This window comes from Erinaceus europaeus, chromosome 3 (genome assembly GCF_950295315.1).
Source record: "Erinaceus europaeus chromosome 3, mEriEur2.1, whole genome shotgun sequence".
NCBI lineage: Eukaryota > Metazoa > Chordata > Mammalia > Eulipotyphla > Erinaceidae > Erinaceus > Erinaceus europaeus.
Window position 1 is genome coordinate 72,042,599 of NC_080164.1, and position 25,576 is coordinate 72,068,174.

The 25,576-nt window shown below is 40.3% G+C and overlaps 1 protein-coding gene and 1 non-coding gene across 6 annotated transcripts in view; both read right to left on the reverse strand.

Annotated features, from left to right (window-relative positions):
• The window catches only part of VWA3B (von Willebrand factor A domain containing 3B), a 189,355-nt gene that overhangs the window by 158,611 nt on the left and 5,168 nt on the right, over positions 1-25,576 (reverse strand). For 4 of the 5 annotated variants that reach the window (XM_060187501.1, XM_060187502.1, XM_060187500.1 and 1 more), the window contains exons 2-7: positions 21,139-21,366; positions 19,655-19,749; positions 18,469-18,719; positions 14,232-14,391; positions 4,886-5,055; positions 2,438-2,553 (exon numbers count right to left, since the gene is read on the reverse strand). In XM_060187501.1, coding sequence (XP_060043484.1) covers positions 2,438-2,553; positions 4,886-5,055; positions 14,232-14,391; positions 18,469-18,719; positions 19,655-19,749; positions 21,139-21,334 — 988 coding nt within the window. In that variant the 5' untranslated portion in view covers positions 21,335-21,366. Of the gene's footprint in view, positions 1-2,437; positions 2,554-4,885; positions 5,056-14,231; positions 14,392-18,468; positions 18,720-19,654; positions 19,750-21,138; positions 21,367-25,576 lie in introns of those variants that run through there. The other variant, XM_060187504.1, reaches the window with a different exon arrangement.
• Positions 7,002-7,105, reverse strand: LOC132537837 (U6 spliceosomal RNA). Its single transcript, XR_009549262.1, has one exon. It is a non-coding gene; the product is annotated as a U6 spliceosomal RNA (small nuclear RNA).

Genomic DNA, 25,576 nt, shown 5'->3' on the forward strand with positions numbered 1-25,576 from the left:
ATGACAATGGCCCTATAATACAATTTGAGATCTGGGAGTGTGATGTCTCCAGTTCTGTTCTGTGAGAAGTCACACTCATTAACAGAGAAGAGAAGCCAGGCTACAAGGAGCTGAGTGGCTAATGGGAGTGTAAGAGAAGCACTAGAAGGGAACATCACTCTAGCCTCCCAGTACTCCTCCTTCTCCATTAGCAGAGAGTTGAGTCTATAATAAAAAAAAAAAAAAAGTGGGGGTTGGGCAGTAGTGTAGTGGGTTAAGCGCACATGGCGCAAAGTGAAAGAAAGGACTAGTGAAGTCATGGGCACTTTGGAATATACTTCAAATAGACCTACTAGCTTTTCCCAAAAATGAGACTCCAAATCTTCATCTGCAATACTCTTGCCTTTAGGTTCATGATTAGTCAACAATTTATTTGGCTTTATATGTTAACTCTCTTTTCAGCCACCAGGTTCCAGGTATAACCATGATGCCAACCTGACTTGCCTGGTCAGATCACCCCAATGTGTCCTGGAGCCCCGCTTCCCCAGGCCTCTGCCCCACTAGGGAGAGAGGCAGACTGTTGAGTATGGACCAACCTGACAATGTCCATGTTAAGTGGGGAAGCAATTACAGAAGCCAGACCTCCCACCTTCTGCAACCCATAATGACCCTGGGTCCATACTCCCAGAGGGTTAAAGAATAAGAAAGCTATCAAGAAAGGGGATGGGATATGGAGTCTTGGTGGTGGGAACTGTGTGGAGTTGTACTCCTCTTATCCTATGGTCTTGTCAATATTTCCATTTCATAAATAAAAATAAAAAATAAAAGATGTTAGATTGGCAGGCCATGCTTGAAGCATTTCAGTCTAAAATGTTTTTATATATAATTTAATGTGTATGATTTGAATGGGTGAAAAGATAGTAGTTGCTAAAAATGTAAGCTATGCTATATTCTCTTTGTAACTATGCTGCAAAAGAATATATGTGCTTTGGTCTGGGAGGTGACGCAGTGGCTAAGGAACTAGACTCTCAAGAATACATGTGCTAAAATTGAACCTTACCTGTAGCATCTGGCACACCTGAGGAGCTAGTGACAGCTCACATTCTGTATCCTGATTGAACCATTGCCCACTAGGATTAACATTATAAGTTATTCTCTTTTTTAAATCTTTTCTTTATTATTAGACATGTTATTCACTTTACTTTAGTGAGAGAGACATATAGAAAGAAAGATACAGAGAGGGAGAGAGACCAAAGCACTGCTCAACTCTGGCTTATGGTGGTATTGGGGATTGAACCTGGGACCTCAGAAACTCTGGCATGAAAGTCTCTTGCATAACAATTAATCTCTCTCCCCAGCCATTATAAATTATTTTCAATAAGCATAGTAAATATCCTAAATTAGTGTTTTGATGAGTATCATCCTTGGCTATGAGTTGCCATTTTCTCAACTTCTCTGCAAATGTCTATTCCTCCATCAGAACAAACAGGTATGTTACATGCAGTAGTGTCTTCACAGACTCTCCAGTAAATTTGCCTCTGTTCCACTTTGGAGCAGGAAGTAGAGAAAGTCACAAAGTGTGTCAGGGACAAGCTCTGTCATTCTACCCCTTGTCTGTCTGCATCTGACCTACTAGTAGAGTAACAGAACTGCTTCCTATTCTCTGGCAATGCTCCTCCCCCAGGAGCATTTGCAACACCATCACAAAAACAGAGGAATCTTTCAAGTAGAGTACCCTACATCTTCTCCCCTGCCCTAAAGATTAGTTCCTGTCTTGTACTAAATCTAAAAATCTTTTCTGCTTACTGAAGATGAACAGGAAGATGGAGGTGAAAATATTTCTTAAATGTCTAACAACCCCAACCCCATTCTTAATTGAATAAGAATTCCCTTCTGATTCTTTGTTATTTTTCATGAGTTTGCCACTCTGCAAGTTCATCAGCCCCAAAAGACCCGCTAATACTTGGTTTTCTGACGAATTCTCCCATTCTGTCTTCCCATGTCCCCATCTATTATCTCACTGAATTCAGGCCTCCCATACTGGTTTTTGTGGCTTTGGCCCTCATAGGAGGCAGGCCAGTCCTTCAGGTAGGGCTGACACTGACAGGAAGGGGAATGGGAAAGCTCACTGCAGTACCCAGTTAATCTGTGCAGCACTGCAGCTCCCTCCTTACCAAGAAGTAAGTCCAGCACTGACATGCAAGGGCCAAGTCTCCAGCAGCTTCCCAAGTTAGAAAACATATCATTTAAGTCACTTCCCTGGAGACTAGGCTGAGGAGTATGTCTGGTTGCTAGACTGACAAATTTACTATAAACATCCATGAGCTCTGCCTTGTAGAACACAAATAATACAAAGATAAGGTTAGTCACGATTTAGTCCTTTATTTCCTAAAGATTCAGATGATCTCAAATTATTAAGATATAAACCATACCATTTATTTATTTTTATTCCAGTTACCTGGAGGGAGTTTTCCTTTCAATCTCCTTGAATTCCAAGTAATGATGCTGTCATCATCCTTCATGGGAAATGCAGGAAATTCCATATACTGTGTTCTCTCTGCAAATGCATGGAATCTGAAACATGAGGAGATATGCAACATAAGACTAGTGAGTGACACATCTATTCATTTTCCCAAAGCTGAATTTGCTCTTCATGATGCCAATCATACCAAAGTGTACACAGTTTTTCCTTAAAAATATCAATTCCCAAAACTAAATACAGGGAGGCAGGGAGAAAAAAACAGAATTGTTAGTGCACTGTGACTAATTGCTGGCTATTCTCATTAGAGGGTAGTTAGCTTAACCACAGCATATTTGTCAGTGCAAGGAAAATGAAGTCCTACACCTAATATGTCTTACCCATTGCTTCCCAGGGTTTGGTCATGTCAGCACAGTTTTGAAGATGCCAAGAATCTAATGAAGAGCCCTAAAAGTGCCCACAATCCTGTGGTTCAGTGTTGAAAGCTGGTGATCCTGGACCACTGGCTTATCTATCAACAACTAATGGGCCTCAATCAATTTTTCCTCAGCAAGCACCCATTTCCTCAGGACCTAATGAAAAGAATTCTTTTTTTAATTTTTAATTTTTATTTTATTATTATTATTTTATTTTACCAGAGCACTGCTCAGCTCTAGTTTATGGTGGTACAGGGGATTGAACCTGGGACTTCGAAGCCTCAGACATGAGAATCTGTTTGCCTAACCATTATGCTATCTACCCCTGCCCCGAAAAGAATTCTTGTATGGACTAGCTTTGAGAGCTTGACTCCTCAAAATGTAGTTCTTCAATGTGTGGTGGCCAGCTAGGGAAGCATATTCCAAGTTCCCTCCAGGTTGCTGAGTCAGAGTATGCACTTTAATAAAAGAAATGTTCAGGACATTTCAGTTTCTTAAAAGCTCAAGAAACATTGGTAGAGTATGTAGAGTGGTGGATTAAGTCAAATATCTGGAATCCAAAAAGTCAGTAACAGCAAGACATCTCTTTCAGATTGGCAGTGGAGATCACTGAGAAAAGCCCTTCAGTCCCTCAATAGTTCTTCTTTCTCCTTTTGGCCCTCGTGAAATGATGGACTTAGACAGGCTGTGCCTATCTCCTGCAAGGTGAGATAACTGAGGGTTGTCCTGGAAGACCACAATCTCTGAGCACAAGGCCTTTACTGGTCAAGACTTTATACTCTCTGGTCTGCTTTCCAAATAAAAGAGAGGATAGAGCAGACATTTCCTCTGGTCTCACTGGTGCAGAAAGCTAATCATAATTAAGAGTACTTTGGAGGGCTGGGGAAACAACATAATGGTTATGCAAAAATCTTTCATGTCTGAGGCTCTGAGGTCCCAGGTTCAATCCCCAGTACTACCATAAGCCAGAGCTGAGCAGTGCTCTTGTCTTTCTCTCTGTATGTTTCTGTATCTCTCTCATTAAAAAGTTAAAAAAAAAAGGGGTGGTCAGGAAGTAGCACAGCAGGTTAAGCACACGTGGTGCAAAGCACAAGGACCGGCGTAAGGATCCCGGTTCCAGCCCCCGGCTCCCCACCTGCAGGGTAGTCACTTCACAGGCAGTGAAGCAGGTCTGCAGGTGTCTATCTTTCTTTCCCCCTGTCCTCTCCATTTCTCTCTGTCCTACCCAACAACGAATGACATCAACAATAACAATAATCACCACAACAAGTCTACAACAACAAGGGCAACAAAAGGGGGGGGGGAATAGCCTCCAGGAGCTGTGGATTCATGGTGTGGGCACTGAACCCCAGCAATAACCCTGGAGGCGCAAAAAAAAAAGTGCTTTGGAGAACAGGTGATGTCCAACACTATGCTTAAGGTCTAGTGGTTCTGCCCAGACATAGTCCCAGGCACAGGGCCCAACCTCTCTTTAAGCATAGATGCTCAGGACATATCCTTTATAATTCCACAATAACTGTATGCAAGCTAGAGTTTAAAGTGTACACAGATAACAACGGAGTGCTACAGAGACATAGGATTTGGAGCTGCTGACTGTGCTTATTTATGAGAGCTAGAACATGAACAATTGGATGATCTACACTGCCTCCTTTTCTGCAAAACTGGAAGGCATATGGACTAACAGTAGCTGAACTAGACTGAGAGTGTGGAATGGATGTTTTGCATAAGAAAGGCATATTTCCTATGGATCCTTTAATATCTCTAGCTATCAGTCAGTCTTGGGAAGGCCAGTCTTTCTGGTCAGTAAAACCATAGGATGGTAACATATCAGAATGACAGAAATGAAAGACTACCAGGTAGAATAGAAAAGGTGTTAGAAACTAAAAACTACTGGAAAGAGGGGAAGAATACAGCAGCAGAGTGTAAACACCATTAAGGATCCAAATCCACTGCTGAGTTTGTGGGGACAGGCTACTCACCAGCTGTTACCGAGAGCATGCTTTCTGCCTACCTGCTGTGGGTCTTGGTACTCATATCCTTTAAGAAAGCTATAGTGCCTTCTCCTCTGGCATTGAAGGAAACTGTACAGACAGGACATGGGATCTCCAAAGCCCTCTGAAAAAGAAGCTCCTTGGATTCCTCAGGAATGTCCCCCACCACAAAGTAGTAAATGGATTCAATCTGCAAAACAGTGGTACAAGTTTACTTATCTGATAGGCCCTAGCTTAGTACACAACTCACTGGTAATATACTTTCTAAAAAAGTGTTGTGCTTCTCTCTCCCTCTCTCTTACTCTCTCTTTTTCTCTCTCTCAGCAGAAAGAAAAATAGTACTGCTCAATGCTTTGTGAGAAACACAGGGCGGGAGAGGGTGCCTGGAGAAACAGCTCACTTGGATACTGCACTGCTTTGCCATGTGCACTCCTAGGTCCAAGCCCTCACCTACTGCCATACTGATGCTGTGGTCTCTCCACCTCTCTCTCTATCTCTATCTCTCTCTCCTTCTCCTCCTCCTCTGCCTGTCTGGCTTTACCTGAGGGAAGGAGGGGGGAAAGGGAGAGGGAGAGAGAAGGAAAGAGAGAAATACTGAGGACCAATGCCAGAAAATGAGACACTCAAGAAAGAGCCAAGCAGTGGCTACAGTATTAGGTATTGCATGGGAAGGCTATGGTTGGTAGGTTTGGAGAATGGTTTCCTTCAAGCCCTAGGCTACATTAAACAGGTTAGGCGTGGCTATTTTCAAGCCAAGGAGAGACTTTCAGAGACATGGCCATGGAGGAGCAGCTGCCATACATCATTTCCTGATCAACTAGTTGAAGCAATAAACAAAATCACCTGAAAACTTAACAAATTACAACTGACAACTCTGAAGAAACTTACTTTGCCACAGGTAGATACAGACACACATGGTCAGTGTATGGAAAAAGAGGAAAGGGAAATTCTCAGGACTTAAGTTCTTGGGGTAGGTAGTGCCATCTACACAATAGAGCACACTCTGACAAGAAAGTAGGGAATTCCTGGACACTTAACCTGTGACCTCAGGATCAACAGGATACTGAACTGCCTACAAATACTCATCAGTGTTTAAGGGAAAAGCCTAGCTGAGAACTAATGCCTTATGGGCTGCCCAGGCCCTAGCAGCCAGCTAGGAAAATAAATCCTGGCAGGGCCAGGTGGTGGCATACCTGGTTGATCACACATATTACATTGCATAAGGACCTGGGTTCAAGCTCCCAGTCCCCACCTGCAGGGGGAAAGCTTTGCAAGTGCTGAAGTTGTGTTGCAAGTGTCTCTGTCTCTCTCCCTCTCTATCACCCCCTTCCCTCTTGATTTCTGGCTGTCTCTATCCAATAAATAAAGATAATAAAAAAAATTTTTTTAAATAATATATCTTTAAGAAAAAAAGAAAAGAAATCCTGGCCAACTTCTGGAGATGTGGCCATGAAATACTAGCTGCCCCACATCACTGACTTGATCAACTAGTTAAAGCAAAAAAAAAAAAATCACCTAAAAGTATGCCAAATTATAACTGGAACTTAAGAAACTCACCTAGCCACATAGGTTGGAAACCACACTGACATCACAGGCACAAACTAGAGTGTGGATGCATGAGAGAATCTACCCCAACTATGATATATAAACAGGAGAATGTATGTTAACTCTCTTTTCAGCCACCAGGTTCTGGATGCCAGCAAGATGCTGACCAGACTTCCCTGGACAGACGACCCCATCAGTGTGTCAAGGAGCTCCACTTCCTCAGAGCCCCACCCTACTAGGGAAAGAGAGAGGCAGACTGGGAGTGTGGACTGACCAGTCAACGCCCATGTTCAGCGGGGAAGCAATTACAGAAGCCAGACCTTCCACCCTCTGCAATCCACAATGACCCTGGATCCATACTCCCAGAGAGATAGAGAATGGGAAGGCTATCAGGGGAGGGGATGAGATATGGAGATAGGGTTATGGGAATTGTGCGGAATTGTACCCCTCTTATTCTATGGTTTTGTTAATGTCTCCTTTCTTAAATAAAAAAAAAAATTAAAATAATTAAAATAAACAGGGAAACTGACACTGTAGCCACAGCACCACCTGCTGGCTCAACAACAAAAACCACGCCAAATGCGCAAACTTAGAAATAAAAAGATCATGAATTTGTGTGTCATCCTTGTGCAGGGGTCATGCTAATCTTCTCTGTATTATTCCAATTTTAGTATATATGCTGCCAAAATCAGCACAAAGTAATTAATAAAATAGTTTCTACTTTAACCTAAATATCCTCACCTACTTCCTATTTCACTTCCCTCAATCACTTTAAGGCTAACCTTGTCAGATAAAGTAAGGACTACAAAAGCTGGATAAGGGCAAGAGACCGGCATACTTCAATGATGGCTCTTTTGGCCACTTCCAGGACACCCCATCATCCAGAGCTAATAAGCTTCCTGCCTACAGTGGCTGTGCTAACACTTCCTTCTTTCCTTGACTTGAACCTGCACTGCATTCAGAGTGTCCTTTATACGCTGCAGTTTTGTTTCATTTTATCCAACTTTACATCAAGTTATGTTCAGAATTTTTCTTCCATGGAATGTCAACCCTTCACCCTCATTACTCCGGTGAGACCTTTCCTTTCATAGGATTCTCTAATTCCATTCCAAGTGGTTCACTTCCTAGCAAAGTCCCAAAACCTAAATATAGATCAGGTCCCATGAGATAGAGCATATGTTCCCATGTATCCATAAATCAGGGCAAAATATATACCTGAAGGCAAAAGTACACAATAGTCTGCAGTGAGTCAGTATAAATTTCATAATGAAATAGTGTCTACTTAGACTTAGATACCCTCCTCACCTACTTCCTATTACACTTCCCTCACTTACTCCAAAGCTAACCTTAGCAAAGCAAGGACTGCAAAAGCTAAATAAGAGCAAGAGACTGGCATAATTTAATGATGACTCTTTAGTCACTATCAGGCCACTCCATCACCTGGGGACCTATTCAGAGAGTCCTGAGATTCCCAAACAGACATGATGGGCCTAGACCTCTAATAGATCCCTCTCTCCATTGTTACTGGAACAACACAAAAGACCCATTTGTGGAACAACACAAAAGACCCATTTGTGGGCCCCCATAGAACCTTGCCCACTACTAGATCAACTACAGTAGAGAATGTTCCATCCTCCAAAGGGAGGCTGGACAACATACTCTATGTTCCACCTGAGGAAGATGGGTCCTGAAATTGGGGCAGATTGGAACGTTCCTACTCATGACCAAAGAAAGAAAAATTCTAACTCACTGCTGGCTACAGCAGTTTTTGACTTGGTGAAATCTTGAAAGCTTATTAGCCACTTCTCGTTGTGATGCCAGAATTCTATAATGCAAACTCGCCCATCCTTGGAGGAAGACTTTGAGAAGATAATCCTCTAGTCTCATCTCCCAGAAAAAGGAAGGCATGTCTGAAGAGTTGAGGCTGCCCTGACTGCACACAGATCAGGAGGCATGTCTACCCACTGGGCCATGCCTCTTGTCACTATGTGAGGCACTAAGAATCATGAGTGAATCACCCTGTCAGTAGGTACACATACACACATACACACACACACACACACACACACACACACACACTCACTCACTCACTCACTCACTCACTCACTCACAGATGAGACAATCCTAAGTGTTCTCTGCTTAATTTAGAGACAGGAAGTCTATGCATGGACCCCCATGGAAACAGTAGCATCTCCAGTACCAACCATAATGTAGCTGCTCTTCCATAGGATTTTACCCTCCTAGCTGTTCTCCCCTGCCACTGAATCTTGCAACCTCCAGCAAGTGGTTTAACTTCAATTTTTCACTTGTACAAAAGGAGATAATGCAGTTTACCTCATGACTGAGCTTAAAAGCAAGATAGCTTGTGTTTATGCATGTAAACAAATATCAGAAAGAAAACCCAGGGAGACCTACCATCTAAACCTCCCACTAAAAAATTCTGGACTATCTCCACAGATATCTGGGAAAGAAATTTAGCAAATGAATTGTGTTCTCAGAGTTTAACAGATGCCACCAGCTGTGAAGAAATTAGCCTTTAAAATCTTGAGGGATTTCTGCAGAAGGATTCAGCTCCTGGGTTATTGCCTCAGTAATGAAGTTGAGTTTGCATGGTGTGCAGTAGAGCTGCAGTCTGACAGAGGATATATGTCCCTACTCACTGTTGATTTAAGAAAACTCTTCCTAGGTCCGAACTACTGTCTTAGGCCATGTGCAATTTTAGATGCTTTGAGAGTATGAATCCACTTCCCTGATAAATCTGGGCACCAACACAGCTGAAGCACTGTGCTTATTCCACACATCTACACAAGGCAATGTATGACACTAGGAAAGTGAAACAGGAAAATGCATTTGCTTGGAATGTTCTTACTCATGACCACAGAATGTGAGCTCAGATCTACAGGGATGCAGAGGACAAATAGGTTTCAGATCACATCAAATCGACTGGGTTACAGTCAACAATATCTATACACCTTTCCCATATTTGGGAGCTACTCTCTTCCCTGATTCAACTTTCTGGTCCTTTTTCCAGCCATGACATCATCTCCCCAGACAATAGCTTGGATCCATCCACCTGCATATCAGATTTCAGGCTCAGACTTGAGGCTCAGCACTAGCAGCATCCAGGACCAAGAGCAATTTCCTCACTGACTAGCATCTCCCTAAATCTAATGTAAACTGAATTTGGTAACACAAGACATAGAAGATACCTGAGTTCCACTCATCTATTTTACCATACAGGCAAATCTCGTTACTTTATACAACATAAAATGGAGGGAGACTGAATATACTGATAGAGACAGAGAAAATGAGAAGGGAGTTGGAAAGAGAGAAAGGTGCCTGAAGCACTGCTTCAACGCTCCTGAAACTTCCTCCCTCAAGTGGGGATTGGGGGCTTGAACCTGGGTCCTTACACACTGTGTGTCTCAACCAGGTGCTTCACCACCCAGTGCCTATATTTTCACTTCAAATGCTTTATTTTTCCATCTGGATCATTTGCTCTGCAGCCTCTCATGAAAAGCTATGCTTTGCCAGGCTGAGGTTTCACATATTCCTAGCCACATGTTGGAGGGGTTAGGGGTGGGGGGAGAATCAGACTGGGAATGATTGCCCTCTGCTCCCTCAGAATTCCTGCAAAGCCTCTGGGAACAAAAATCTCCACTCTGCAAGGAAGTAAAGTGGAAAGTCAACCAACCAGAGCAGCAGTAAGAAGTCTAGCAACATTCTATCATGTTTTCCATAAAACTTTGACCATTATAACAATTTTGACCAATGCTACACCTTGGATCTAACTTCTGGATCTTATCTGTACTATGGCAACCTTTTTCTGGCTCAGTGCATTTGATTTTCTGATCTTTGCACAGCAGAAACTGTCCTAATATTGATCCAGCTCTCTTCTCAGATTCTTTTTTCTTTTCTTTTCTTTTCTTTCTTTCTTTCTTTCTTTTTTTTTTTTTTCCTCCAAGGTTATTGCTGGGGCTCGGTGCCTGCAATTCAAACCCACTGCTCCTGGAGGCCATTTTTCCAGTTTTTGTTGCCCTTGCTGTTCTATAAAAAAAAAAAAAAAAAAAAATCAAGAAACAGGGGAAGACAGAGATGGGGGAAGAAAGATAAGACAACTGTAGACCTGCTTTACTGCTTATAAAGCGACACCCCCCCCCGACTGCAGGTGGGGGTTCAAACCAAGATCCTTGTGTTGGTACTTGCACTTTGAGCCATGTGCACTTAACACCTTGCTACTGCCTGGCCCCCCTTCTCAGATTCTAGGTAATACCATTGGCCATAGCCTAGGTTTCTGGGTCCCTGTCCCTACTTACCATCTCCAAAATCATAAAACTCACCTGCCTGATTCCACACTGACACACTCCTTTTTCAGACCCCTTAGTCAGCACCACAGCTCAGTGCTAGTAGGTTTCTGGGACCCTGTCTTTATTCACTATCCCCAAATTTATACAAAGCCTCAGCAGGCATGGGGGTAAATAGTATAATGGTTATGCAAAGAGACTTTCATGTCTGAGGCTCTGAAGTCCCAGGTTTAATCCCCTGCACCACCATAAATCAGAGCTGCTCAGTGCTTTGGTTAAAAAAAAAACAAAAAACTCAGCAGGAGCTCCAGTGGCACAATCAGTTAGTGTGTGGTATTTATAAAAAGCTTCAGCAAACTCACTTTTTTGGTCTGATACAGACCACTTTTTAAAAAATATTTATTTATTCCCTTCTGTTGCCCTTGTTTTATTGTTGTAGTTATTATTGTTGTTATTGATGTCATTGTTGGATAGGACAGAGGGAAATGGAGAGAGGAGAAGAAGACAGAGAAGGGGAGAGAAAGATAGACACCTGCAGACCTACTTCACAACTTGTGAAGTGACTCCCCTGCAGGTGGGGAGCTGGGGGCTCAAACTGGGATCCTTATGCTGGTCCTTGCACTTTGCACCACGTGCGCTTAACCCACTGCGCTACCACTCGACTCCCCAGACCACTTCTTTTTAAACATTTTAAATCTGTATCCAAGCTTGGGAATGAGAAGCCCTTAAATCCACATCTACCACAAATACTACCACATTGAGAATGTCAGCACTATTTCCCTTCTATTTCTTCAATGTCAAAAACCATTAATCAAGTCCTTACTAGGTATTAATACTACTAGGAACACAAAGGTGAAAGATTTAATGCTTGTTTAAACTACTGCAAGAAGAAACTAAAATACCAGGCTTAAGACTGATGCTGCCAGGTCTTCAGCTGACTGTCCATAGCTTACTCTGATAGCTCCCTATGGAACATGGGTCTCTAATTCACCCATTTAGCCCCTCAGTAAAGTTTTGTTTTGTTTTTGCCTCCAGTTACTACTGGGGCTCAATGCCTACACAATGATCCACTGCTACTGGTGACCCCCCTTTTTATAGAGAGAGAGGAAGGAGAAAAAGACACCTGCAGGTAGAGATCAAGGGATTGGAACCAATATCCCTGTGCAGAGTATATTACAGAACAGAAACTTTTATAAATAATTCTAGGCTGCCTTTCCCATGAGTCCGTTTCTTCTTCAGAGTTAATCTATGAATAGTGCTCTTTGTGTGTTACTAGAGACAGAATTTAAACAGACCCATACTCTGCCTGGGCTTCTTCTGATCCTAAAGGCCCTTGCACAGTCATTTCTCTCTGTCACCCATTTCATTTCATCTTCCTGCCCTACCACAACTACAGACGATGGCAATGCAGGCCTCTAGGGTTTGTCCTTCACTGCAACCAAGTATATAACTCAATTCTTCCTCCTTGTAGAGACTTGACATAAAAGCCTGTCTTCCAGATTGGTCTCTGGACATAAGACAACACCCATTTTCTTAATTCTTCTCCAGACTCACATGAGACATTAACTCAAAGGTTACCATCAATAAAAGACTACGAGTTCTCCGATATAATGTTCAGAAAGTTTATTTTTCTTTACAGTAAACTATAGCTACATGGTTAAATTTGAAACCCATTGGGAGGACGTGAGGGGCAGAGATAAGAGCAGTCCTTTCCAGGAACCTGTTGCACAACCCATTCACTTAAAATAGAGGACATGGTGTTTTTATATATGAGGCAGTTAATTTTACTTATTAAAAACATCCATGGGACCATATCTAGATACAAAGTTCTGGAAAAGGGCACTGAAAATACTGATGCAAATATGTTTTCCATTTCTCATAATCCCTTCTTACGTATTTCCAAGATGACTTGAATCTATATATTTCTTTCTGGGTTCTTCCTTTTCTCTAAGACTTTCCTAGAATCACTACTTTACTTTGTCTTTTCTGGACTAGGGAAAAATACCTGAGAATGGTGAAGAATAAATCAGAGGGAAGTGACATAGAAAATACAGTTCACTGGGAAATCTTGTATTCACACCAGAATTTGCTATGGGGAGGATAGTCAGGTAAACAAACAGAGAACACTCCACCAGTACATACACACACACACACACACACACACCTGTGAAATGTTAAATTTCTTGAATGCTATTACAGTGTCCAGACACTTGAAATCTTACAGATGTTAAAATAAACATGAAAGGCAAAAGAACAAAGTTGCTTACATTTTGTGCTTTAATGGGAAACATTTGTTCCTCTAGCTTTGTGAAGATAAACGATGTGTTTCTGACTTCAAACCATCATCCTCAGTATCAACAAACAGTCTGACCTCCCTGCTCAAGAAAAAGTTTAAAATCTACAGAATCCCCAGAATTCCAGAACAAAGGGAAACCAAGTATTAATATCAACTAATTAATAAAGAACAATTCATACCAATTAGTATTAAATAATGTAATATCTAATTATCTATATCCCAAAGGGTAAGCATACTTATCCCTACATAGGAACTGTGGATGGCCAAAGCGGCCCCCTCCAGCTTGTCACTACCTTAATAGTTTCACCCATAAATCCACTCACAAAAATACACACTTTGTGGCTAAAAGACAAGAACTACTATTTAATCACTTCTTCCAGGTATATCTTTATTCCCCAAAAGCGCCTATCAAAAGGTATATGTGAATACACTACTAACAAAGTCATGCCAGTGATGGAAAGCAAGTGTAACAGTGAGCCAAATAAGCTACACCATACCAACTAGGTGTGTAGTGGGCCACACCATCTAGGTTTGTGTAATTACATTGTGACATCCACACAATGATAAAAATCATCTGTGAACACATTTCTCAGAATGTACCCTGTTATTAAGCAATGCATGACTGCAAGTTAACATTAAAAATGACTGGCTACTCAGCTTGGATATAGTTCACCTGCAAAGGAACTGTGAAAGATTCAGAGTACAGAGCTAGGAGAAACCCTACGTGCTAGTGCTAAGGATGCTATAAGAAGTCCTCCAACCTCTCCTCCAAATAAGATGAGGTGATTTATTGAATTCTAAGGAGGACACTAGAGAAATTAAAGTATTAGGGATAGAAAACTATGGTCTAATTCCCCATCCTTTCTAATGCCCAGAGGCTCTGAGCAGCACTCAGCTGTCCTGGTCCTGGTTCAGTAAGGGCTTGCCCCCAAAGTTCCAGTCACCACACAGAAGGAACCAGACTCAAGGGGGGGGGGGGGTGTCAGGGAATCTCATTATTGTAGGTCCAGCTCTACCATCACTAAAGTAGCTAGTTTGACACCTATTTGGGACCTATTTCTCAAATGATTCCAAATTCAGAGATGAATATGATGAAGATGGGGCTTTTATGATGTGGGTTTTTCAATGTGGATCTGCAGGGGGATATAAGAGGTAGGAGGCTGGGATGTGCTGACTCAAGTTATATCTATAGCTTGGGCCTAGCCAGAGAGTCACACTTACAGATCTGTCTTTCCCAGCTTCCAGCAGGGCATCCAAGCGGCAAGTCTGTCTCACCACCAGCTCAAAAGTTAGTTTTTCAACCCAACTGATTGCAGCAGCAATAGAGTGTCCTGTCACAGGAACAGCATTTTCCCGCCATTTCACAGGCTCTTCTGAAACCCTGGAAGGAAACAGATGGCACTGTTACAGAGCAGTATTCAACACAGCCACCAGTCCTCCACCTCACAGATATGAGCAACAAGTCACTTCATGTCAACAGAGCTGAAAGAAAGAAAACATAACTCCTTGTGGATAAAAAGCTGTCAACAAAAAGAGGCAAGCTATTCAAGACTAGTTTCCAAACCATTATTACTACCTTCCATAGTAGTAACTACTATGGAAAACAATCTCAACAAAGTAAATATTATAAGTGCTTTGAAAATACCGAGAAAAGTTATTTTTAAAAATAGTGTACAACTTCTGTAATAGTAAATTTTTTTTTTTACTTTTGTGCCTGAGGCTCTGAGGTCTCAGGTTCAGTCTTTTTTTAAAATATTTATTTTTATTACTGGATAGAGACAGAGAGAAATTGAGAGGGAAGGGAGAGATAGAGGAAAAAAGACAGAGAAAAAACTGCAACTCTGATCCACCACTCATGAAGCTTTACCCCTACAGGTGGGGACCAGGGGCTTTGAACCCAGCTCCTTGTATACTGTAATGTGTGCACTTAACCAGGTGTGCCACTGCCTGGCCCCTGTAATAGTAAATTTGTAAAAACCACAATACTAAGATTAGCAAATGAACAAGAATTATTTTGAAATTTTACTACTGATCCTTTTATAATATTGGTTTTATTTCCTGGAAAGTTTCCATCAGTTACAATTTTTGAATCAAAAATAGTATATATATTTTAATGATAGCACTGCTCAGCTTTGGTTTATGATGGTATGGGGGATTGAACCTGAGCCTCAGACATAAAATGGATAAAGGAGAGTCTCTTCAACAAATGGTGTTAGGAAAATTGGATTGAAACATGCAGAAAAATGAAACTGAACCACTACATTTCACCACACACAAAAGTAGACTCCAGATGAATCAAGGATTTGTATGTTAGACCAGAAACTATCAAATACTTAGAGGAAAATGTTGGCAGCACTCTTTTCCATCTAAATTTTATAGGCACCTTCAATGATACAAGTCCAACTGCAAGGAAGACAAAACCAAAAACAAACCAATAGGACTATATCAAATTGACCAAAAAAAAAAAAAAACCTTTTACACAGAGAAAGAAACCACCACCCAAATAAAAAGACTCCTTACAGATTAGGAGATCTTTACATGCCATACATCAGACAAAAGACTAATAAACCAAAAAATGTATAAAGAGCTCACCAAACTCAGCAATAGAAAAACAAATGACCCCATCCAAAAGTAGGGAGAGGATATGAACAGAATATTTACCAAAGAAGAGATCCAAAAGGTCAACAGACAGGAAAAAATGCTCCAAGTCATTGATAGTCAGAAAAAATGCATATAAAAACAATGAGAGGGGCTGAGTGGTGGCACATCTGATTAAGTGCACACAGTATGAAGTGTAAAGGACCCACACAGGATCCATGCAGGGATCCCAATTCGAGTTCCCAGCTCTACACCTGCAGAGGGGTAGTTTCATAAGTGGTGAAGCAGGTCTGCAGGTGTCTGTCTATATTTCTCTCTCCCTCTCTTTTATTTTAAATTTTATTTATTTATTTATTTATTTATTGGCTAGAGATGGCCAGAAATTGAGGGAAGGTGAGATAAGAGAGTGAGAAAGAGAGACACATAGCAGCCCTGCTTTACCACTTATGAAGCTTCTCATCTGCAAGTGGGGACCAGGGGCTTGAACCTGGGACCTTGCTCACTGTAATGTGTGCACTTAACCAGGTGCGCCACTGCCTGACCCCCTTTCTTCCTCTCTATCTCCCCCTCTTCTCTCAATTTCTCTCTGTCCTACCCAATAAAAAGAAAAAAAAAATGGCCACTAGGAGCAATGGATTTGTAGTGCAGGCATGCCCCAGCAATAACCCTGGCAGCAATAAATAAATAAATACAATGAGATACCACTTCACTCCTGTGAGAATGTCATATATCAGAAAGGATAGTAACAATGCTAGAGAGGTTGTGGGGGCAAAGGAACCATCCTGCACTGCTGGTGGGAATGTAAATTGGTCCAACCCCTCTGGAGAGCAGTCTGAAGAAGAACTCTCAGAAAGCTAGAAATGGACCTACCCTATGACCCTGCAGTTCCTCTCCTGGGAATATATCCTAAGGATTCAAACATATTCATCCAGAAAGATTTGTGTATTCCTATGCTCATAGCAACACAAAATGTAATAGCCAAAACCTGGAGGCAGCCTAGGTATCCAACAACAGATGAGTGGCTGAGTAAGTTGTGATATATATATATATATATATATATATATATATATATATATATATATATATATATATATATATATATATGAAAACTACTCAGCTATTAAGAATGATGAAATCACTTTGTTCACCTCATCTTGGATGGAGCTTGAAGGAATCATGTTAAGTGAGACAAGCCAAAAAGAGAAGGATGAATATGAATGATCTTACTCATGGACAGAAACTGAAAATTCAGTAAGAAAAGGGAAACACAAAGTAGAATCTGGACTGAGTTTGGTGTACTGCACCAAAGTAAAGGACCTAATTTTTAAACCATGGGAAACTTTTATTACATCCTTAGCTTGGGGGCTGGGAAATAGCTCACTTGGATAGTATACTATTAGCCATGATGAAGCCCAGACCCCACAACACTAAAAGAAGTTTCAGTGTTGTGGAATCTATCTCTCCCTTTCTCTGCTTTTCTATTTCTATCAAACAAATAAATAACTTAGATTGAGATTGAAAATGTGATTGCATACATCCCCCAAAAATAGCCATTAGAAATGTTATCTATTTTCATGTTTATAACTAAACAAAGTATATAAAATATACATTAATTCATAATTACAGGAATTAAGTGAATCATAGATTAGATAAGTCAGTCTGATTTATCCTTCAGAGCCCCCCCCCGCCCCCTCAGGAGACAGTAGCTGCCTCATACTATGTCACCCTTCTGGACAGAGAGTCCAGCTGAGTGACATATCTCCAAAAAATAAAATAAATCACTGTATTGAGTTTCTTCAATAAAATATCTGGGACAGTAATAGGAACCTGGGACAGAATATAGCCAGTAAAATCTCCAAAAGTATCATCTACCTCACTGAAAATATTTTTATAAAGGAAAACCTCAATTAGGTAGATGCTCCTCGTCCAGATGTTTCCTGTCAATACGATACAGGCCCTGTTTGATATAAGAGGTTGGCACTAAAGTCCATATTCTCTTGAATCCAAGAATCCACAAATAATTGATTGTGAAAACTCTTAACTATGGGAAATTCTATAGTCAGCCACCTGTTGCTCTGATTAAAGGGGTCAACTTACAGGAGAGGCCCACTAGAGTTCAAACCAGTCTGAAAATTAACTTTGTGGCAAGTTTGAATTCATTATCTAAGCTAAAAATTTAAATGATTGATGAGATCTAGGGCATTAAATAAATAAATATATATTTTTTGTAATTTTACATGTACACTTTTCAATGTTTTGAAAAACAGGATGTTTCTACATCTTCCCTAATTTGAAAACTAAAATGTCATTTACATTAGTAGATAATTTTTTTTTTTACAAGAGCACTGTTTAGCTCTGGCTTATGGTGGTAGGGGGGATTGAACCTGGGACTTTGGAGCCTTAGGCATGAAAGTCTCTTTGCTATGCTATCTCCCCCGCCCAGGTAAATGTTTTTTTAAGAATTTTTTATTATCTTTATTTATTTATTGGATAGAGACAGGCAGAAATCAAGAGGGAAGGGTGAGATAGAGAGGAAGAGAAACAGAGAGACACCTGCAGCATTGCTTCACCACTCCCTTCACTTTCCCCCTGTAGGTGGGGACCTGGGACTCGAACCTGGGTCCTTATGCATTGTAACATGTGCGCTCAACCAGGTGCGCCACCACCCAGCCCCAGGTAAATGTTTCCTAAGATCTCTTCATTGTAAGTTTTCTGCTGGAATTATATATTCTAGGAATTCACAAGAAAATGCATCTTCCATCCCCATAGAATTAATTTATTAGTAATGCTACTTAACTTCAAATAAATAAAGATTGCATATGAAGTCTCACTGAAATATCTTTGCCCTATGGAAACTCACCATATGATATTGAACTTGGATATGTGAGCCACCTGTTCCTGGAGGACCATTATTAGAGCATCTTGGCACAGAGGAAGCTCCTCCTGCAGCATGCCACCCAAATCCAGCACTATGGAGATACACTGCTCCAATATGACACCAAAAATCTGCCTGCTTCGGCTGGTGAGCCAGTCCATTCGTTGCTTGTAGCGCTCTACAGCTTGGGTCAATTGTTGCACAAACTGACTGATCAGTCCTGAGTTAGCTGTCAACTTAATGAAAATAAATAAATAAAAAACATTAAAACATGTCCTGTCAAAGTCACCTGAACCACAACACTACCAGGAAAAGGGTCCCATGAATCATGGCCTCTGACATCAAAAAACATTATATAAAAAGTTTGGTGGATAAAAAAATAAAAAAAATAAAATAAAAAGTTTGGTGGAGGGAGTCGGGCGGTAGCGCAGCGGGTTAAGCGCAGGTGGCGCTAAGCACAAGGACCAGCGGAAGGATCCCAGTTCGAGCCCCGGGCTCCCCACCTGAAGGGGAGTCACTTCACAGGCGGTGAAGCAGGTCTGCAGGTGTCTGTCTTTCTCTCCCCCTCTCTGTCTTCCCCTCCTCTCTCCATTTCTCTCTGTCCTATCCAACAACGATGACATCAATAATAACTACAACAACAAAAACAACAAGGGCAACAAAAGGAATAAATAAATAATAAATAAAAATTTTTTTAAAAGTTTGGTGAATGCAATGAGTCTCCTATACAAATTCAAGTGTAAAGAAATAACCCTCTCAAATCTTTTAGGATTGCAAATCAATGTTAAAATTTTTTTTCTTAATTACTTTAAGAAATAAGAATTGTGTGGATGATCCTCCAAACCCCATATAATCCAAGAGGAAATATTCCATCTTCCTAACAAAACAAACAAACAAAAAAAACCTTTGGAAAAAAAGATGCTTCCAGAGTGTGTTTTACCTTTAGAGTTACATAATTATCTTTTATCAGGAAATTCCATGGAGAACTTTTTAAGAAATTCAGGAGATGAAAAGAGAACAGCTAAGGCACATGGGGGGTCGGGGGGAGTCTCACTGTCCACAATGAATGAAGAAAATCTCCATCTATGATAAGGTCTCTGCTCTTCTGCATTAATAGGAAGTCATATGAGCCTGTCCACTTAGACCACTCATCAAGCAAATTTTGACTTACATTGTATATTCTGCCATCCTCCACTGTGTAGAACTGTGGGAATAGGCCATCAGCATACCTGGAAGCCACAAGTCTCCCCAGAGAAGTGACATAATCTGTATATTTTCAAAGAAAAGCAATCAAATTGATGTGTTGTCAACAATTTTTTTATTTGAAAATTCTTTTTTTGGAGTAACAACATGGAGGTTATTTAAAAATCCTTATGTCCTTTTTGGCTATATATACATACTTGGATAAGATAAAATTTCAAAATCCCACAAAAGGGAGAAAGGATACTTATAGGGATATTTGTAAATGTTTTAAATTATAGCTGAGTGTTGAGTACTTTGAGTTGTTGTAATTTTTCATCCTACTTTAAAATTACTATCATAAAGTTAAAATAAAAGATTTCAAATTTCTTCTAGGACTTTTATTTAGCTTTCATAGAAAATGTCTTAATAACAGAAAGGACTAATTTGTCATTGGTTAGAAAAGAGAAGTGGAGAATGTTTGAGGAGTGGAATATTTATATCCTCAGCAACACCAACAATCTATGACACTTTTGTTTTTGTTTTACCAGAGTATTGTTCAGCTCTAGTTTATTAGATTAGGGGTAAAGGGTTTGAACATAGGACTTTGGTGCCTCAGACATGAAAGTCTCTTTGCATAACTATTATGCTCTCTCTACCCTACCCAATTCGTGATGCTTTATATGCTATTCTTTCTTAAATAAGATATATTAATGGGGGATGGAGAGAACCAGAATACCACTTCAACATAGGTAATGTTGGGGATACAACTAGGGACCCATGCTTGAGAGTCCAATGTGTGTCGTGTGGAACTATTCATTGTCTTCAAATGCAAATGATAAAGATAATTAAAAAATGTTTAAAAAACAATTATTTTTGCATTCCTGTGATGAATCCCACTTGGTTGTGATGAACAATTTTTTTGATATGCTGCTGTATCCGGTTGGCCAAGATCTTGTTTAATATTTTGGCATCTATGTTCATCAGAGATACTGGTCTGTAGTTTTCCTTTTTTGTTGTGTCCCTATCAGCTTTGGTATCAGGGTGATGTTGGCTTCATAGAAGGTGGAAGGGAGTATTCCTTTTTCTTCAATCTTATGGAAAATCTTAAGAAGTATGGGTACTAACTGTTTCCTGAAAGTTTTGTAGAATTCATTTGTGAAGCCATCTGGTCCAGGACTTTTGTTGTTGGGGATACCCTCTCAATTTCTCTCTTATCAAATAAATATTTTAAAAATTATTTCAAAAAATAAGTTCTAGTTACTTTTTTTATTTATGCCCCCCAAAATAATAAATATTTAATCTGTGGATTGACAACTCTATGTCCATAAAACATTCATAGGGGTACACGCACAAATATTTTTCACCAGAATACAACATCAAAATAAACCCAGAGACCTGTGGGTTTTGAGGGGATTTTAGAATAGATACAACCTCTTCCTAGACTAAGGGTGGCATGCTAGCTGGATTACTAACCTTCACAGTGCGGGAATCCAATTTGTGACAAAATCTGTTTCAAGGTCAATCTGTTGCTCTTAAGCCCATGAAGTTGAAGCCATTCCTTGGATGAGATGAGACTCTGTTTGGTAAGGTCTGTTTTAGTGTTGCTCACTCTCTGTTGACTCTGCAGCTGCTGCTCAGAGATGGTAGAAGATGAGCTTAATATCTCCATTTCTGTGTTAGCATTTAAGCTACAAGCACCTCCTATAAGGAAAATTGTCAATCATAATTCCTATTTCCTAGAAAGTTAGAAATAATCTAATAAACAGAGGGTTGGTTTTTTAATATAAATTATAGTATTTCTGTGAAGTGAAATTCTACCTATCAGTTTAAAATTAATTTGGAATTCTGTAAGTTAAAAAATATAATGCAGGGGTTGGGCAGTGGCATGCCTGGTTGAATGCACATTTTACAGTGCACAGGGACTCAGGTTCAAGGCCCCAGCTCCCACTAGCAGAGGGAAAGCTTCACAAGCAGTGAAGCAGTGCTCCAGGTGTCTCTTCCTCTCTCTCTCTGGCCCCTCAATTTTTCTCTGTCCTATCAGATAAAATGCAGTTTAAAAATAATGTAATTCAAAAAATGTAATGTAAACATGTATCTGCAAACAAAAAGAATATCTATGTGTACTGTTAAGAGGTATCTTAAGATTCAATATCCATATGTATGTACTCATATACACACAGAAAGATATCTAGAGAGATAAACACTAATTGGTTTATAGTAGTTTCTCTATGTGGCATGATTGTGTGTGGTTTCACCTTATCAAAATTGCTTAAATGTTTACTTTATTATAATTTTTCTAAAACAAGATTTACTTTTATAATCATACAAAGTGCTTCTGGTTTTGAAAGATATTTGTTACTGTACCTTCATTACACATTAATCTTCAAGTTACAATCACAACTGATCTTTTGCCTAAAAAAAGAGGATAAAGAAGGAAAAAGGGGAGGCAGGCAGTGGCACATCTGGTTAAGTGCACACATTACAGTGCACAAAGACCCAGATTTAAGGCCCTGATCCCCACCTGCAGGGGGAAAGCTTCCTGAGTGGTGAAGCAGGGCTACAGGTGTGTCTCTGATTGTCTCCCTCTTTATCTCCCCCACCCCTCTCAATTTCTCTGTCTCTACCCTATAGTAAATAAATAAATAAATAATTTTTAAAAGAATAAGATAAAGCCCTGGATCCTTCCTACTTGTTCTGCAACTAGAGTGACTAGTTGAGAGCTAGTGACAAGGTGAGAACCAGCCGTGAACTACATGAACCACCCAGCCAGTTGTTCTGGCACGAATCAAATCCAAAGCAATATGCAACATATTGAATTTATCTGGCCTGGCTTAAAATAACTCTAGTATACACAAGAGGAAAGAAACGGCCAAATTTTTTAAGTAGCTGCTAGGTCTCAGATCCAGGGCTTTATGTATACAAGGCAGATGTTCTATCGCTGGGCCCAGTTTTTTCTTCTTCACTTTTAGTCATTTCAGCTTATGAAAGGTTCCACAGGTACACAGAGGGGAATCCATACTCCCTCTTCCCACTTTTAAAACTATGTTTCCTGAAAGTACCAGTGTAATGGCATAAAAGTTTTGTTAAATACAGTTATCAATTGAACCCAAGCATTTATGAAAAAAATTCATAAGTATGAGACCCAAGAAGTGATGTAGCATTGGACTTTCAGGCACGAGCTCCCAAATTAGATCCCCAGTACCACACACACCAAAGTGATGCTCTGGTTCTCTCTCTCTCCTCCCTTTGCCTCTCATTAATAAATTGTATCTTTAAAAACACATTAATAAAATAAAAATCAGAAGTATGACTATTAGAAAATAATTAACTTTTTATACTGTATAGATTTAATACTTCTAACAACCTTATAAGTAGTACAATTTAATCTCTTTTTACAGAAGAGGAATCCAAAATAGAGATTGGGTAACTAAATTGCCCACAGGAGGTGTAGCTAAGATTCTAAATCTAGGTGTCCAGCTCTAGAGTCTGTGTTCTTTAGTTTTTGTTAAGATCAAAACAACTTTTGCAATTAGAAATATAATTTATTAGAAGAGGCATTCAGGGGCTGGGTGGTGGTGCACCTGGTTGAGTGCACTTGTTACAATGCACAAGGACCAGGTTCGAGTCCCTGGGCAAAGCTTCACAAGTGGTGAAGCAGTGTTGCAGGTGTCTCTCTGTCTCTCTTCCTCTTATCCCATCCTTCCCTCTTGATTTCTGCCTGTCTCTATCCAATAACTAAATAAATAAAGATAATGAAAAGATTTTTTTTAAAAAAGAGGCACTCAGCTGAGCTTTTTCTATGCACTATTATCACTTCATATCCTGTAAAAAAACAAAAAAAAAAGTTTAGTCTCATATCTCCAGAGCTCTGGCCCACTAGGGAAAGACAGACAGGCTGGGGGTATGGATTGACCTGCCACACCCATGTCCAGCAGACAAGCAGTTACAGAAGCCAGAACTCCTATCTTCTGCACCCTCAAAACAACCTTGATCCATACTCCCGGTAGGGGAGATGTAATAGGATGAAGATAAGAGGGCTCTGAACTCCAGCTCCATCAGTACCCAGAGAGAAAGAAGGAAAAGGAGAGGGACATATGGAGGTAGTAATGTCATCATGAGTGGCTTAGAGGGGAAAATAAGATTGGATCAGAAAGAAAAAGGGGGCACTTATGTATAAATGTACACAGTTGTAGAGATGATGTTTGGCCCCTGTTCCTTTAAGGGAACTGTGTTGGCTTGCAATGAGGAGACTAAAGATTCAGAACTCTGGTGGTGGGAATGGCATGGATTTAAATTTCTGTTGCCATGTAATTTTGTAAAATAACAAAAAAATAAGTTCAGTAACTATAAGCAATATGAATGTCCTCTGCACCATATCTTATGCAGAGCAGACATTTTGTATGGGTGTCAAGCTGATAAATCAGAATTATAATCATGTGAGATTTTGATAAAAAACATACAACTTACATGACAGTGGTCTCTATACAGGCTAGGTGTGTAACAGGTTTATTTATGTACACTCTGTGACATTTACACAATGACAAAAGTCTCCTAAGGATTCAGTTCTCATTACACGCCTGTCTCCTTAAGAAACATAGGACTGAGAATACTGACTTTTAAATTAAAACAAAGATTCACAGTCTAGCAGGGCTGAGATCAAGAAATAGTTAAATCTTTAAATGAAGACATACTTTTCCAGATATTGTTATATTATTATTATGTTCCATTTTTTAAAAATCTAAGACAATTACAAATTGGAGGGACAGAAGAATTCAGAAGAATAAATCTTGGGGCATCATGATTGCATTACACTGCTGAGTTGCCTCCCCAATCAAGTTTTCATTCTATAGTTCTGGAGATGGAGAAAAGGACAGACAATGCTCCATTACCCTGGAGTTCCTTTAGTCTAATCCATGATGCTCCCATGCACATCAAACCCAGAGCCTCATACATGGTCTGACATGTGGTCTACCCACTAACACATTTCCTGGGCCATACCCCAAATCTTTAAAGATATAAAGAGCCAAAGTTTGGGGAACTAGGAAAAGATTGCCAAAATATAAAAGGAAAGTAAAAATGCAAAAGAAAAACAAGAGTGGCGGGGTGGGGGGGGTGGGATGGGACACAATCTTTTGGTGATGGAATGGTGTTTATGTACACACCTATTAAATTGTAGTAATATAAATCACTAATTAATATGAGGGGGCAAAAATTTATTGTATGTCTAACAAAGGGACTTTTCAAAGCTAATCCAATTACCAAATAACGTGATGATAACAGTAACTATCCATTGTCTTCTCGAACCCTATGACAGCAGGAACCTCACATTTCCACTGTAGAGCCTAAACTTCCCCCAGTCCTGGGATCCTAGGGTAGGGCCCACTTTCCCGTATGCTTCTCCCAATTCTTATCAAATAATATTGCATCCGCTGATCGCAACCTAATCACTGCAACAAGTGCCACCCCAGCATTCTTCACTTCAGACTGTGTCCAGAGACTTCAGGTGTGGAACGACAACCCTTCAGCTTCATCACTCAGGTGAGACCTTTCCTTTCATAGTATTCTCTAACTCCATCTCAGGTGGTTCACTTCCTAACAAAGTCCCAAAACCTAGATATAGACCAGGTTCCAGGAGATAGAGCATATGTTCACAGGTATCCATAAACTAGGGCAAATATATACCTGAAAGCAGTAGTACACTAGAGTTTGCAGTGAGTACCCCCCTAACACTTCATCTCCACTATTCCAACCTTTGGGTCCATGATTCTTCAACAATTTGTTTGGCTCTGTATGTTAACTCTCTTTTCAGACACCAGGTTCCAGATGCCATCAGGATGCCGGCCAGGCTTCCCTGGACTGAAGACCCCACCAATGTGTCCTGCAGCTCTGCTTCCCCAGAGACTCACCCTAC